At 41.2% G+C, this 17,430-nt stretch overlaps 1 protein-coding gene across 1 annotated transcript in view; it reads right to left on the bottom strand.

The window, feature by feature from the left end:
* COL24A1 (collagen type XXIV alpha 1 chain) overlaps nt 1-17,430 on the bottom strand; it is a 417,206-nt gene that overhangs the window by 114,492 nt on the left and 285,284 nt on the right. The window contains exons 26-30 of the mRNA XM_082265511.1: nt 16,698-16,751; nt 11,840-11,893; nt 11,663-11,716; nt 3,003-3,056; nt 2,869-2,913 (exon numbers count right to left, since the gene is read on the bottom strand). Coding sequence (XP_082121637.1) covers nt 2,869-2,913; nt 3,003-3,056; nt 11,663-11,716; nt 11,840-11,893; nt 16,698-16,751 — 261 coding nt within the window. The remainder of the gene's footprint in view (nt 1-2,868; nt 2,914-3,002; nt 3,057-11,662; nt 11,717-11,839; nt 11,894-16,697; nt 16,752-17,430) is intronic.

Genomic DNA, 17,430 nt, shown 5'->3' with positions numbered 1-17,430 from the left:
TGAGCTATTTTTAACTCATCCTGTGAGTGGTATGTAATTTGCTATTAAACCATTTACAATAATACTACACTCAGGTGGCGCTTCCTGATTTTCCCTTTCTTGCTTCATCCCACAGAGTCAGCTTTCTCTGAACGTAAGGGGAAATCTCAGCAATGGAGATTCAGGCAACAATAAAAACGGCTACACTTTAAATCTGAGCTTTGCAGCTAGACTTACAAGGCTTTCCATGGGGCTTCTTGGAGGGTCTGTAACCCCTTGCACAGGTGATTCTGTGCCATTTAATCTACTTCTCTGGAAACTACAGCAGAGGGGGGTTGGAAACTGGGAATCTTGACCTGCCTTTCCAAAGGGTTAGAGTCAGGGCAGCCTATGAAATAAAGATAGCCATATGAATCTAGTGAGTGGGACAGTCAGCTTAGGAGACACATGGAAACCCGACCATATCCTCTGAGAAAGTTTAAATCCAAAATTCTCATGATTGACTGCAATCTAACTTGGTTTTTGGTTTGCTCAACAGACAGTCTACAAACATTATCTCTACCAGACAGACTGTTGTGAAACAGGTACAGTGCATCTGGAAAGTATTCACAGCGCTTCCCTTTTTCCACATTTTGTTATGGTACAGCCTTATTCCGAAATGGATTAAATTAATTGTTTTCCTCAACATTCTACAAACAATTCTACAAACAATACCCCATAATGACAACGTGAAAGAAGTTTGTTTGAAATCTTTGCAAATTTAATAAAAATAATAAAGGAAAAAAATGTACATAAGTATTTACAGCCTTTGATTAATACTTTGTTGAAGCACCTTTGGCACCAATTACAGCCTCAAACCTTTTTGAGTATGATGCTACAAGCTTGGCATACCTACTTTTCAGCAGTTTCTACCATTCTTCTTTGCAGGACCTCTCAAGCTCCATGAGGTTGGATGGGGAGCATCGGTGCACAGCCATTTTCAGATCTCCCCAGAGATGTTCAATCAGGGTTCAAGTCTGGGCTCTGGCTGGGCCACTCTAGGACAATCACAGAGTTGTTCCATAGCAACTTCTTTGTCATCTTGGCTGTGTGCTTAGGGTCGTTGTCCTGTTGGAAGACGAACTTTCACCCCAGTCTGAGGTCCAGAGTGCTCTGGAGCAGATTTAATCAAGGATGTCTCTGTACATTGCTGCATTCATATTTCCCTCAATCCTGACAAGTCTCCCAGTTCCTGTCACTGAAAAACATCCCCCCAGCTTGATGCTGCCACCACCATGCTTCGCTGTAGGGATGGTATTGGCCAGGTGATGAGCAGTGCCTGGTTTCCTCCAGACATGTCACTTGCCTTTCAGGCCAAAGAGTTCAATCTTTGTTTCATCAAACCAGAGAATTTAGTTTCTCATGGTCAGAGAGCCCTTCAGGTGCCATTTGGCAAACTCCAGGCGGGCTGTCATGTCCCTTAACTGAGGAGTGGCTTCCGTCTGGCCACTTGACCATACAGGCCTGATTGGTGGAATGCTGCAGAGATGATACTTCTTCTGGAAGGTTCTCCTCTCTCCACAGAGAAACACTGGAGCTCTGTCAGAGTGACCATCGGGTTCTTGGTCACCTCCCTGACTAAGGCCCTTCTGCCCAGATAGCTCAGTTTGGCCGGGCTGCTCGCTCTAGAAAGAGTCCTGGTGATTCCAAACTTCTTCCATTTATGGATGATGACGGCCACTGTGCTCATTGGGACCTTCAGTGCTGCAGACATTTTTCTGTACCCTTGCCGGATCTGTGCCTCCATACAATCCTGTCTTGGAGGTCTACAGACAATTCCTTGGACTTCATGGCCTGGTTTGTGCTCTGATATGCACTGGTAACTATGGGACCTTATATAGACAGGTGGGTGCCTTTCCAAATCATGTCCAATCAACTGAATTTACCACAAGTGGAATCCAATCAAATTGTAGAAACATCTCAAGGATGATCAGTGGAAATAGGATGCACCTGAGCTCAATTTTGATTGTCATGGCAAAGGCTGTGAATACTTATGTACATGTGATTTATTTCCTTTTTTATTTTTAATACATTTGCAAACATTTCAAACAAACTTCTTTCATGTTGTCATTATGGGTTATTGTTCCTAGAACTTAAATAATGAATGTAATCCATTTTGGAATAAGGCTGTTGTATCAGTTGTGGATTATTTCAACTGATTCATGACAAATGTTCCCATACATGTGTAAAAATATCACTCACCCACAGGTGGTTTAGTAAGCTTTTGATATTGTGTATTTAAAGATGGCTGCCGAAAATCCAATTGACCATGTGGTTGTGGGGGAAAGTGCAACCATGTGTTGATGACCTCATTCACAAAATTACCTGTGAGTGGTAAAGAGGAATGATTACATCTTGTGTGTGGTCTCTGGTATACAGGACTATAAAAAGAGTCCATAGCATGAGGAATAGTCTGTTTTTTGGAGCTGTGGAAAGACCAAGCATGCAGCCAGGATTTCCTATTGTCCTATTCATCCAGGTATCCAGTGTAAGCTGTTGACATTACCAGAGTTAAGTATTATTTGACCTTTCTTTGGGATATTGGGAATAGGAGTGTATGTATGAGTCTTGTTAATGGTTATGGTAACTTTTATGTGTAAGGAACTTTATGTTTTTTGATGTCTAGTAAAGTCTTGTTTTATGCTTTTTATCAAAACTGCTCTTGTTGTGTCTGTTCATTTTAAATATTCACTAGATATTTCAGTGGCTGTCCAGTATACCTTTATTATAAATGTTGTTGTTCCCACATTTCATACAGCCGTAACATAACAAAATGTGGAAAAAGTAAAGCAATGTGAATACTTTCAGGATGCACTGTAAAATTGATTTCAGTCACTTAAATGTACTCACTATACGGCCAGGAAGTCCTTTTTTGCCAGGATCCCCTCTTTCACCCTGGAGGAAGTAAAATGATTGAGCACAGATTATTCACACATTAATATGACAGCAGACATTTCAGAAAATCTTGCAAAACACTCTCCTACCTTCACCCCCGGCTGGCCCTCTTCTCCTGATGGACCATCAGGTCCCAGTGGACCCTGAAAAAATGCAGATATATCATTAAAATTTTAGGGAGTATATGAAATTGTCCACAATTAGAAAGCTTACTGTGATTCCAAGTGCAATGGTTTGAACAAGCTAAAATGCATCATGTAATCTACACATTCAGGAAAAATGAAAACTATAGCTATTTGCAGACCAGCCAACTGCTATGGGGCCCAGCACTGTTCTGTTAAGTTTTGGGAACCTCTAAATAACAAGAATGAAAGTGATGAGTATTTTGTATCGCTAATGGAATAACTGTAATAACACGATGGAGATGGAGACCAGGGGTTCACATTAAAGCAATCTTCAGTTTGGGCAAAGAATAAAAAATTCCAGTCCCCAGTATCACTAAAGTGAGGGGAATTACCTTTAAAGATGGCTGTGAAAGGATATTTACAATCTCAACGGTGGTCCTCCCCTTCATGAGAAAGCACAGATGGAAGCTAGAAGCAGTATTTTCTCTAGGAAAGGTATGTATTTCAGCCTTTCTGTTCACTGTTTATCTAGCCCAGCAAGACTATTAATAAACCGTAACTAAACCCAACAACGGTTTCCCAAAACAATTGCATTCAAGGAATGCTGTAAATAATAATAGTTACAGTTGCTTGTGCACTCAACCAAACTATGAAGCTATCAAATGGCTAATGTTATAGCTACAAACGTGCAGCATCATGGCAGTTGAAGATCAAACAGAGGCCAAGACGGCAGCTTCCTTGGCTGTAAAGGAACATTAACATTTCAGTATGGATATTCTTTGACAGTTAAAATTCTAGCAGGAGATACCTATTGGAAGTATCTACGGAAATGTAATTAAAGTTATTTTATTTCTCAAATAGCAAACATGTCATACCTGCTCTGTGGTTTTGCACAAAGCAGCCCCAGTCCTCCACTTCTTGGCTCCCTCTCCAGCACTTCTGGCTCCTCCTCCTTTCCAAGTGCCCCCCGAGCAAGCCACTGGCTATAGGGGAACACGTGCTGCCTGGATCCTGAGCTGGGCTCTGTGTGTCCATTGACACACAGCGTGCTTGACCCTGCCCCACGCTCTCTCCTCACAAGCTGGGTTTGACTGCACAAGGAGCCAATGGCTCCCGCTGCTGCCTCTATGTCCAGTGAGGAGAAAGAGAGAGCAGAGAAGAGAGCCACTGCTCTCAGACACAGTGCTGGATCAAGATCAGGCTCAGGTAAGTATAAGTTGGAGGGGGGGGGGGGGCTAACCTGCACACAAAGGGTTTTTATCCTAATGCAAACTACTACCACTACCAGGATAACAGGTTCTTACAAGCACTCCAGAAATGTAACCTCCCCTTGATGTCCAAATCACCTATTACAGTATAAATATGACTTGGACACTTCTTGATGTGTAGAAGTCATTCTATTATGAGATTGATCTATCTTGTAGCAAAGTCTTGTACCGTATACAAGACTATATAGTATACTACAAGTGAAAAGAATGATATATTGATATATAATGGCTGCGCTCAACCAATCTATTGGGTGATATAGAACTCAATAAATGTGAAATTAGTGACAAACAACACTGGCTAGTACATAAAAGATGAACACATATAAAGTGCCTTGCGAAAGTATTCGGCCCCCTTGAACTTTGCGACTTTTTGCCACATTTCAGGCTTCAAACATAAAGATATAAAACTGTAATTTTTTGTGAAGAATCATCAACAAGTGGGACACAATCATGAAGTGAAACTAAATTTATTGGATATTTCAAACTTTTTTAACAAATAAAAAACTGAAAAATTGGGCATGCAAAATTATTCAGCCTCCTTAAGTTAATACTTTGTAGCACCACCTTTTGCTGCGATTACAGCTGTAAGTCGCTTGGGGTATGTCTCTATCAGTTTTGCACATCGAGAGACATTTTTGCCCATTCCTCCTTGCAAAACAGCTCGAGCTCAGTGAGGTTGGATGGAGAGCGTTTGTGAACAGCAGTTTTCAGTTCTTTCCACAGATTCTCAAATGGATTCAGGTCTGGACTTTGACTTGGCCATTCTAACACCTGGATATGTTTATTTGTGAACCATTCCATTGTAGATTTTGCTTTATGTTTTGGATCATTGTCTTGTTGGAAGACAAATCTCCGTCCCAGTCTCAGGTCTTTTGCAGACTCCATCAGGTTTTCTTCCAGAATGGTCCTGTATTTGGCTCCATCCATCTTCCCATCAATTTTAACCATCTTCCCTGTCCCTGCTGAAGAAAAGCAGGCCCAAACCATGATGCTGCCACCACCATGTTTGACAGTGGGGATGGTGTGTTCAGGGTGATGAGCTGTGTTACTTTTACGCCAAACAAAGCTTTGCATTGTTGCCAAAAAGTTTGATTTTGGTTTCATCTGACCAGAGCACCTTCTTCCACATATTTGGTGTGTCTCCCAGGTGGCTTGTGGCAAACTTTAAACAACACTTTTTATGGATATCTTTAAGAAATGGCTTTCTTCTTGCCACTCTTCTATAAAGGCCAGATTTGTGCAGTATACGACTGATTGTTGTCCTATGGACAGAGTGTCCCACCTCAGTTGTAGATCTCTGCAGTTCATCCAGAGTGATCATGGGCCTCTTGGCTGCATCTCTGATCAGTCTTCTCCTTGTATGAGCTGAAAGTTTAGAGGGATGGCCAGGTCTTCTTAGATTTGCAGTGGTGTGATACTCCTTCCATTTCAATATTATAGCTTGCACAGTGCTCCTTGGGATGTTTAAAGCTTGGGAAATCTTTTTGTATCCAAATCCAGCTTTAAACGTATCCACAACAGTATCTCGGACCTGCCTGGTGTGTTCTTTGTTCTTCATGATGCTCTCTGCGCTTTAAAACGGACCTCTGAGACTATCACAGTGCAGGTGCATTTACACGGAAACTTGATTACACACAGGTGGATTCTATTTATCATCATTAGTCATTTAGGTCAACATTGGATGATTCAGAGATCCTCACTGAACTTCTGGAGAGAGTTTGCTGCACTGAAAGTAAAGGGGCTGAATAATTTTGCACGCCCAATTTTTCAGTTTTTTATTTGTTAACAAAGTTTGAAATATCCAAAAAATTTCGTTCCACTTCATGATTGTGTCCCACTTGTTGTTGATTCTTCTCTAAAAATTACAGATTTATATCTTTATGTTTGAAGCCTGAAATGTGGTAAAAGGTCGCAAAGTTCACAGGGGCCGAATACTTTCGCAAGGCACTGTATAAACATAAAAACAAAATGGAACAGTGACTTGCTGAAGAAGCCTGAGAGGGGGCGGAATGCGTACAGATGGGAGGAGCCATTTTACAGGAAGTTGTGCACTTTTGTATCAGCATTGTGAGCTGATGACTTGCTTGATATTCACTTGTGTTCTGTGAGTGTTTTTTATCCTTGTATCTAGTTTTTAATATACGATTTTAGTAGAGAGCACTATGGTTTTCTATTTTGTTTTTATGGTCATACATGGATGATCAAGCTTTTAGAAGTGGAAAGACGAGATTTAGAGGTGTTCTTAACAGGAGTGTTCCCATATCTTCCTATTAAGACATTACTACCAGGCGTACCAGGCGATTGTGACTCTGTCATGGGGTCATTACTGGTGGGAGGTGAGCAGGCCTTCTGTCTAAAGGCGATGGTCACTGAACACACTGGATTATTTAGTTAAACAGTCATGTTGATTTTTTTCACAGATGTAGAGCTGATATCTACAGTTTGGATTTATCTTTTGTCACTGATACACATTGGATTTCTTTTTTTGTACAGGTTATAATTTGCACAAATGGTTGCGTTGCACTTTATTTTTATATTACAGATTTTCAGGTGCTTAAGTGCCACAAGCCTTCAGTGTCCTGGCAGCACCAAAGGCTGAGGATGCTTGAGATCTCCCCATAGAAGTTGATGGCGAGGTCCCAAGCATCTCTAGCCTTGGGTGATGGCCCCATAGAAGACTATATGGATGTACTCTGCAGACTTGGCCAAGATAGTTGCCATTGTATGGTTGTAAACATGCATTTGGGGAGGGAGAAGATGGGCTGGTTAGGACAAGGAAGGGAGGGCAAAAAGTATAAGTACAACTAGTTTTAAACTGTACTCATCCTTTAAAGCCTCAGTAGTTTTTTTTTTTTTTTTTTTTTGCTGTTGTTGTCTAAAATGTACTAATTGCAGTTTCTCTGAAGTTCCTCTATAAAATAAGGGTGCATCGTATTTTCAAGGGGGGGTGCCATATCTTATGAGCTTTCCATCACTGGATCTCCTTTGAGTTCTTCTTACCCATGGTTGAATGTTTCTTGCCATCAAATCTATCATTCCTCTTTCAAGTATCCATTGCCATTGGCGTGTCTTTCCCATGACATCTGGATCAGATGCGCCGTGTGCACATCTCACAGTTTAGATGAGGCTATTTCTAATTTTTATGGCTCATAAGTGTTTCATTTGCCTAACTTCAGAGAAGGTCATTTCATTAGTGTGTACTCTGGGTCTAATTAGGTTCTTTTCTCTGACTCTTCACAGAACATTTTCACAAATAAATACTTCAGTATTTCATTTTCTGCTGGGCCACCGCTAGCTCTGTTTGTTGGGTACAAATAGTTTACAGCTGACTTCTAATCATGTTTAGTTATAGGAATAGACACAGACGGAATTGGAAAAGTACACAAAAAGAAGCTGTAGTCCATAATTAGATAATCACAAGAAAAACAAAGAAATGGTCTCCTATGATGTTTTCCGTCATTCCATTAAGGTGCCTGGCTGTGTGGCAATGCTTTGTTCTTCAACATGTTTGTGGTGATAAATAAAAACATCCCTTATATTGATGAATGCCTCATAAACAAGATGGTGGAATGAGCCTTGCTTTATAGTGTCCCATATTCCTCTACACAAAATAGGGTGCCCCATGGCAGCCTGAACCAACATAAGCTCAGACAAAAGGAAGAAACTTGATTACATTTAGGAACAAAACCTAAATACAATTTTAACCACTTTACGTCTGCTCACAGTAATACTACTGCGGCAGAGTGGCTCGTTATCGTCTGACGACGTAGTATTAACGTCGTCAGACACTCCCCCTTCTGGGCGGCGCTTGCGCGCCGCCGGAGGCGCGCTCCCGCTGTTTTCATTCACAGCGGGAGTCGGGCCAGGGGAGGAGCAGCGGCGATCGCCGCTGCTCTTACCCGATCGTCGGGGATCGAGTCTGGAGATCCGCCCGCTGTGTGTAAACACAGCGGGCGGATCTCCATAGTGACAGGGAGTGACAGATCGGACTGTTCAGCATAGCTGGACATCCGATCTGTCCATGCCTCACTCAGTCACCTCCCCCCCTACACGTCAGTAAGCACCAGGCATACATTAACCCCTCCCTCTCCAATAAAATTAACCCCTTCCCTGCCAGTGTCATTTTTACAGTAACAGTGCATATATATAGCACTGATTACTGCAGTAATGTCACTGGTACCCCCAAAAGTGTCAAAAATGTCAGTCAAGGGTCCGATCTGTCCGCCGCAATGTCGCAGTCCCGCAAAAAAAATCGCAGATCGCCGCCATTACGCGTTAAAATAAAAAACACCAAAAATGACAGAAATCTTTCCCATTGTTAGTAAACGCAATAACTTTTGCGCAAACCAATCAAAATACGCTTATTGCGATTTTTTTACCAAACATAGGTAGCAGAAAACAAATTGGCCAAAAATTTTTTTAAAAATTGGTTTTTACATCTTTTTTGGGGGGAATTTCATATAAAAAAATGTTTAAAATATTGTTATTTTTTCAAAATAAACGCTCTTTTTTTGTTTATAGCGCAAAAAGTAAAAATCGCACAGGTGATCAAATACCACCAAAAGAAAGCTCTGTTTGTGGGAAAAAAAGGACGTAAATTTCGTTTGGGTACGGCGTCGCACGACCGCGCAATTGTCAGTTGAAGTCGCACAGCGTCGAATCGCAAAAAGTGGCCTGGACGGAAGACAGCAAAATCCTCCGGTGGTAAAGTGGTTAAAACTTAACTCCAGGAAACTAACAAAAGTAACAGCTTGTTTAGTGTATGGTAGAGTTCTTGCATTTTAACTTACCTGATCCTCTGCTCCCCTGACAGACAACGCTCCCCCATGCTTTTTTGGTAGACTGTACAAGGTAGGGCTATGGACCCTGCAACTGTTTTGATAATACCAGGACCTTAGCCTAATGGAGCATGGGGGAGAAGATGCTGAAGGGGGCCAGTCTAGCAGTGCAGAGAAGTGGAGGATCGGATACATAGATCTACCTTTCTACAGTATGTCCCCCAGACCTAAACAAGCAACTGTGCAGCCCCACTGAAAGGGATCTTTTTTAGTTTTTTTTCAGAGTTGGGCTTTAAAGCATACCAAAAATGTGTTATTCAATACAAACACTTAAAAGTTGCTATAAAAATAGTACATGCATGCACACTTGCAAAACAATGCGACTTCTGACTTTTTCCACAAGGCTTCCCTGCTGTTGTGTGTGAACAGTGCAGGGCCTGGGATTTTTAATGACCTCTTGGTTATAGCTCCTATGGTTGCACAGCTCAGAGGTCACAGGCTTACCACACCTCCCTCTTAGTATTTTATTTCACTCCTACCTTTAAGGGGCATAGACAATAGCTGCACAAAACAATGTGGCTCCTCCCAGCCCTGCCCTGTGTTCTCCCCTTTAATGGACAGCTGGGATTTTTAAAACAAGCATTTAATCAGAAGCGGCCACTATTTGGGTATTCTGACATTCATGGGAGCTGGCTATCAGAATACAACAACTGGCAATGCAGATTCCTCTATCCACACTGTTTAGCACAAAGTTTTGCAAGAATTCATGCATGCACAACTTTAACTTGCAATGTCAGCGTTTGCAATGAACATATATACTTTAGTTATGTTAAAGTAACAGGATTGAGCAGGACTATTTATAATATATGACAGTTGCCCCCCTTATTTATCTTTTTTAGACTTTATCTAAGTCTGACTTTCCATTTTGAGAATCAGGAGTCAAAGGTCACCTGAAGTAGGACATTTGCTGCCCTGTCAACTGCCTGACCTCATGCAATGCAACCAACATTGGAACTCTGATTCTTGATACTAACATGCACTTTGGAGAGCCAGTAGGTAGGGCATGGAATGTCAGAATAAAGGTGGAGTCTGACCCTTAAATCTTAAAGTCATTGGAGTCATAATAAGTAAAGCAAAAAAGGTGAACACACACACATATCATGCATAAGCCTGCACAGCTTTAAAAATGTAAGATTGGATATTTAGATTCTTGTATAAACCCAGTCATGACCATTTCTTAAATAACTAATCCTTCCAATTGCATACATGTCTTTTAAAAGGACAGGAAAAATAGTTTTTTTTCACCAAGCATGCCAGGAGAAGAGGCCCTCCAAAAGCTTTGTAAGTAAAGGTCTTGAACTAAGAAGTTGTAGAGAAGCTCATATCCCAGCAACCTGGTGACCTAGGAAGTTAGCTGTATGTTTTCAAGAGGGGAATGTAATATTTCTCTTTCTCAACTAAACATGTTCCTAAATATTATTGGCCAAAGAAGCACTTATGTAAGACATATATACATTTTAACTTTAATACATACAATAAAACTAACAAACCTCAGTGTTAACACAACTGTGATATAATATTTTCTAAAATTCTACATTATGATACAAAACCATTTTCATTTATATCAAACATAAAAATAAAAACAAAATTTCACAAAAATGTAAGGTTCCCACTAGAGCAATCTTTTTACTCCAGACAAACCCTAGAGAAAAAAATTCTCTGCAAATAAATGTTTATTGGTGGCCAGTGGAACGAATGCCACCTTACACTGGTGGTCAAAATGCCACCCTTAGAGACAGCTATAAAGATTGTTTGTGTTGTGCCACTGGCTCTTTAAAGTGGCACTGGCTTCAAGACCAGGCAGGCACCATCAAGTGGGAAGTTAATGAGCTACAGCTCAATGAATCCTCTGGAGCGACCATGGTGGAGAATGCCAGCACTAGAGTAATCTGTGCTTTTCGCTTTTTTATATATTTTTTTACTTCCAGGAAGCATGTTGACCTTCTGTGTAGGCTTTGCCACTACTGTTTCATCAGATTCATCAGATTTATCAACCTTGTGCCAATGCCCAGCCTGAAGAACTAAAGTACCCATTCTTGTCTCACCTATTCAGTCATTACCGTGGACCTTCCAAGCTTCGGTGGTTCTACTGATAGTTTTATTGATCATGGTGGAGCTCTCAGAATCATCTGATCCATTAAACTACACTGCGTGCTTCAGTTATAGATACAATTGCCCAAAAAGGAGCTTTAAAATGGCACAGAGTGCACAAGATATCTAAACAATATGCTACATTTCTAAAAAAAATTCTACAATTACAACATTTTCAGTGTCAAGTGAGGCTTTCAACTTCATCCCCTCGCTGAAAAGCTCTATATGATGTACCCTCTACTTTGACAAAATAATTTGCATGCAAGATTTATTATTCTCCGTCCTGAGGAAAGGTTTATGAAATCTATGGTCTCTGCCAGGTTAGGTGTAACAAGCACTGTGTATTGAGTGGAGCCAAATGCTGATCCTCTCAGTTCTCTAACAAACAGATCCATACAGAGCAATCTTCAGAGATCAGTGTACTTACTCTTTGACCCTTTGGACCTTGTATTCCAGGTGGTCCTCTTTGTCCAACAGGACCCTGTAATAGGATGAGAGATTTTTTTTTTTGCCTTGTTGCACCTATGCATCTACATAATAAAACATCTATTACATCAAATCAATGCATTGTAATAACAGTTGTGATGTGCTAGTTTTCACTTACTGGTAATCCTGGTGGACCAATTGGACCAGGTGTTCCCGGAGGTCCAGGATAGCCCTAAAAATAATATGTCTAGTTAATAGAAAAGTTTTCATTAAACCAATAAAATGTAACATTAAAATATCAGCAAAATCAAGTGCTGAATTGAATAAACTTTTTAAAGAAATCCTGTACTTAGTAATATTTGGGAGCTGCCATTATTGGCCTATAGGTCATGCCTAGCTGCAAGCAGCCAGGTGCTATATGGTTACAAGGAGACTTTTTAGGTGTAGAAAGGCAGAGGGGATCTGGGTGCAGAAAATCAGGTTGTGTTTGGTTGCAGACAGACGTTTTGCATGTGAGAAAGCCGGCTTTATTTAGGTACAGCCAGGAATGCTGTTTTTTGCAGGCAGGGTGCAAGAAGGCAGACTTTATTTGGATAAAGCCAGGGAGGCTGTGTTTGGTTGCAGGCAGGTTTAGTGCGTATTGCATTTTTTTGCAGCAAACTGCAACACAACGCACACTGTGCGTTGGGGTGCATGGCAGCAGTCTTGCAGGAGTGCATTTGGGTGCCATTCAAAGTGAAAGAAAATGCAATGCATTAATGTGTTCATGTTGCATTTTTACAGGTTGCCACAATGTACAGATAAGAACAAGCCCTTAGGTTGGAAGGAAAGTTTAGTGCAGTAAAATGCTTTTGTTAGTTAAAGTTACATACATAGTTACATTGTTAGGTTGAAAAAAGAGACTAGTCCATCTAGTTCAACCGGTAAAAAAATAAACACACAAAAAGAAAACAGCCATATACACTATCCTATAGTTGATCCAGAAGAAGACAAATAAAAAAAACAATAAAGCATGGTCCAATGTGCTCCAGTTGGGGATGTTTGAGAGTTAAAGAGTATCTAAACTCGAAAAAACAAAAACTGTATATAATGCAGGTTACCAGTCCTTGAATTGTATGACTACATTAGACTTCTTTTTTTCAAGCTTCTTTCCCTTTATTTTCACCTGCTTAGTCAGTAAATAACACCCTTTCCATCTCTGAGTTGCTACGCTCATTCCTCCACTGTATCTATGTAGGGAGCCATGATTGTCCTACAGCCTGGACTTCATCTCCATTAAACTGTGGCCTGATGGGACTAGTAGTTTACACAAGAAAGATAAGAATGTTTTTGCTTTCTTTTCAGTTCAGAAGAAGTGATAAGGATACTGCATTTCTGGCAAGATCAATAGATATTTTCTGTATTTGCTGAAATTATTAGTTTTAAAAACAAAAATAATCCAGCCACCACATCTAAGGACTGGTAAACTGCAATATATTACCTGATTCTCCGAACGTTTAGAAACACTTTAAATAGTATAATTTTTAGCAGCCTACACATCAGAACAGAGTGAAGGCTGAGGAGGAAAGAAGGACAGAGAGATATACTATAGTTCCAAAAGAGTGGCGGTCCCTCTAAATGAGGTGCAGGAAGGTAGGCACTACTTGGGTAAAGCCAGACAGTTGTTTGGTTGTAGGCATGTTATTTGGGTGCAGAAAGGCAGGTTGTATTTGGATGTCAGAGGCCTGCAGACAGACAGGATGTGTTTGGGTGCTGACAGTACAAATGACAAAGAAAAACATGAATTGTAGTAGCTGGGGCAGAGTGTACATAGTTGTGGTGAACCACATGTAGGTGATGTCTATAGGGACTCTGGGAAATCACAGATACTTAGTTCCAGCAGTCAAGATTCTGCTGTTTTTTCACATTCCTGTAGCTGTATATGTCCTGCGGCAACTTGAAAAGATGTTAAATTACATTTCCATGCAATAAGTCTTGTAATGTTACCCTGGTGGTCAATGCAACTGCTTAAAGCATAAGTTATAATGATGGAAAATAATTTTGCTCTTGAATAGCTCAGCAGAAAAGTCGGAAAATCTGCAAGTTCCATTGAAACCACAAAACAATCATTACATAAGTTTCTGGTACCAGTTTTACAATGAACGTGCTTTGCCAGAGGAAATGTCTTCCTTCTGCTACACAGAGAAAACACTAATATCATACTGAGCTCAGGACACAGTCAGACTGCTACCCTGAGTTAAATGTAGTTTATTGCCTGAATTTTACCTTTTTTATTTCCACATATTGCCCTTAACTTGAGCTCAAATTTTTTGGATCTTAAGATTCTGTATACCCAGAGTTTAAAGGCAACTCCATAAACAGATACCATAGATATCATATCAGGCTTTTCTAGGGGAAAAGTGAAACAAGCGATCCTGTCACTGGTAAAAACTTACCAACAACAGGATTATTATGAAGGCCTGCTTCCATTGTGTCTCTCCCTCTGTCATTCGCCAGTGATAGAATGTCATCTTATTTATCCGGACAGCAAGGAACTGACTCCGTGGAATTAGATACATTATATTACCAAAAGTTTTGGGACACCTGCCTTTACAAGCACATGAACTTTAATGGCATCCCAGTCTTAGTCCATAGGGTTAAAATCTTCTTGGAAGGCTGTCCAGTAGGTATGAGTGTTTCTATAGGAAATGTTTGACCATTCTTCCAGAAGCACATTTGTGAGTTCCAGTGAACTGATGCTGGAGAGAAATCCTGGCTTGCAGTCTCCACTCTAATTTATCCCAAATGTGTTCTATCAGGTTGAGATCAGGACTCTGCAGGCCAGTCAATTTCCCCCACCCCAAACTCGCTCATGCATGTATTTATGAACCTTGCTTTGTGCACTGGTACGCAGTTATGTTGGAACAGGAAGGGGTCATCCCCAAACTGTTCCCACAAAGTTGGGAGCATTACATTTTCCAAAATGTCTAGGTATGCTGACGCCTTAAGAGTTCCCTTCACTGGAACTAAGGTGACAAGCCCAACCCCTGAAAAGCAACCCCACACCATAATCCCCCTCCAGCAAATGATTTGGACCAGTGGACAAAGCAAGGTCCCTAAAGACATGGATGAGCGAGTTTGGGGTGGAGGAACTTGACTGGCCTGCACAGAGTCCTGACCTCAGACCGGTAGAACACCTTTGTGATGAACTAGAGTGCAGGCTGCACACCAGGCCTTTTCTCCAATATCAGTGCCTGACCTAGCAAATGCGCGTTTGGGGGAATGGTCAAACATTTCCATAGACACATTTCTAAACCTTGTGGACAGCATTTCCAGAAGAATTAAAGCTGTTATAGCTGCAAAGGGTGGGCCAACTCAATATTGAACCCTACAGACCAAGACTGGGATGCTATTAAAGTTCATGTGCGTGTAAAGGCAGGCTTCCCAATACTTATGGGAAAATAGTTTAAGTATTTCTCTGCCCTCTACAAGTCTCAGCAGCTAAGCTTCCCCCTGCTCCCCTTCCCAGCAGTGACTCAGCAGCTTTACAGCCTTCTAATCTCTAAAATAAACACAGAGTAGCTGTTTTGGGAGAAGGAACACAGTGACATTAGCTGCTTAGAGACTCAAATTGAATTTATTTCTACTGTGAAATTTGAGGATGAATTGCTCCATGGTGCCTGCAGCTTTGGAGGTCAAGGAGAGCTCATTTAAGACTTAAAGCAGACCCACTCCTCTACTGAGAAGAAGTGCCATTTAAAGGAATTCAGGATTCTCAGACCCAGCAGGATCAGCTAAATGAGCCCACTGGAAGATATTTTTTGCTTTTCTCTTTGAAATACATTTTTAGGTGTTTTGCTGGATGCTTTTTTTTAACGAGGAAGGTGGGGACCTGCAACATAAGTATACATATTCAAATGTTCATAGCCTGGCCACATTAACAGTTAAAAGGCACATTTATATTAAAGGAGCTGTAAAGGCAGAAGTTTTTTTTATCTTAATGCATTAGGTGCATTAGGATAAAAAAACCTTCTGTGTGTAGCAGCTGCCCCAGCACCCTCTAATACTTACCTGAGCCCCATCTCTGTCGAGAGATGTTCACGAGTCCCTCGGCTGTCGGAGACTATCCCTCCTGATCGGCTGAGACGCAACAGTGGTGCCATTGGCTCCTTCTGTTGTCAATTAAAGTCAGCTAGGCAATCAAAAGAGAGGGGGGGTGGGCTTGATGGCAGCTTTGTGTCTGAAAGGACACACATAGCTGCAGCTCGGCTCAGATGCCCCCATAGCAAGCTGCCTGCTGTGGGGGCACTGGACAGGAGGGAGGGGCCAGGCGCAGCGAAGAGGAACTTGAGAAGAGGAGGATCTGAGCTGCTCTGAACAAAACCAACTGCACAGAGGAGGTAAATATAACATGTTTGGTATTTTAAAAAAACATGAAAAAATGAGACTTTACAGTCACTTAAGAGAGGAACAGGTCCTGCGCTACCCTCTCTGATGTCATTGTGTGCCAGCTGCTAGAACCAGGAACATACACAGCTGGCCCTCTGATGGTGCACCCCAGCATATGCACATTTTCAAAAGATTGCCCTGAAGCCTCCTGGGATCCATGACTTAGGTATTCCAGAACGTTGGGAGGGTGCACTCGTTTTTCTTAAATTATTAACCCAGGAGTGAGGGGCCCTTACAAACAAAAAAGGTCTTAAAAAAAAAAAAGTTCTGTGATTGTGTGAAAGGAATGGAAAGTAGGTAAAGAGGGTGAAGGTCCACTTTAAGTATACAAAATAGCTGCTTTGTATCTACAAAAAGACAATAAAGCAAAGCATCCTATCTAGAAATAATGCTCTAAAAATCACAGAATCTACAAGAGGAAAGTGAACTCATCAATGTGCTGCTGCTCCTTTCTTGTCCATTCAGCTAGAGATGCCTATGCTGTCTGGCAGAGATAACTGGATCACATGAGTGACTGAACAGAACTGCAAATCCTTCCTCAGGTTGAACAGCTCACATATTTATGTCAACTGTTTAGCTGTAGGTTGTATTTAATATTTTTTACTTACAATTGATCCCTTTTCCCCAGAAGGTCCTTCAGGTCCAGGATTCCCACGTTCCCCCTATAAAGTAGAACAAGAGCTCAGTCATGTGCGACCACAGTACACATGTATTATTTTACAGAAAAAAAGAGGAAATTCGTAAAGGAGAAATTACATTTTAATGACAGTACATTAATGGGGTGATTTTCTGATGGCTCCACAGGTTGAACAAACTTGTGGTTATGTAATACCAATTAAAAAAGGAATCTTATGCCAGTTAAATCAGATAGGATAAAGAGGACCTAATCTGTCTTTTACCCAAGCCGCGCATGTGCTCCTCAGGTCAGATGTGGAAAAAAAAGCCTAAAATGAATTTAGAGGGGAAAAAGGGGAAAAGGGGGAACTATGAACCATATGTTTCTACTGGATAGATTTCCCTTTTACTGAGGAATACAAAAAGCTTACCTCTTTTGTATAACCCTACCCAAGTGCCTTCCACACAAAGCAGCACCAAATCGACTTGCCCATCCACTTTCTAATCTTTCTCACCTTTACGCTTTTTACATTCCTCTCTTTGCCTCCTTAAGCCCAAATTTAACTCCCCCCCTCTGCATTACCTGTCCCCCATATTTTTCCCCACTGGGCTACCTTACCTGGCATGTTTTTCCTTTTCTACACCCTATCTCTCCCCCCTGAATACCTAGAATGGCTCCCATCCCTCTTCAACAAAGCCTGCCAATGAGACCACAACCATTCTTCC

Source organism: Pelophylax lessonae (genome assembly GCF_965119305.1).
Source record: "Pelophylax lessonae genome assembly, chromosome: 8".
NCBI lineage: Eukaryota > Metazoa > Chordata > Amphibia > Anura > Ranidae > Pelophylax > Pelophylax lessonae.
This window is presented reverse-complemented; position numbering and strand designations above follow the sequence as displayed.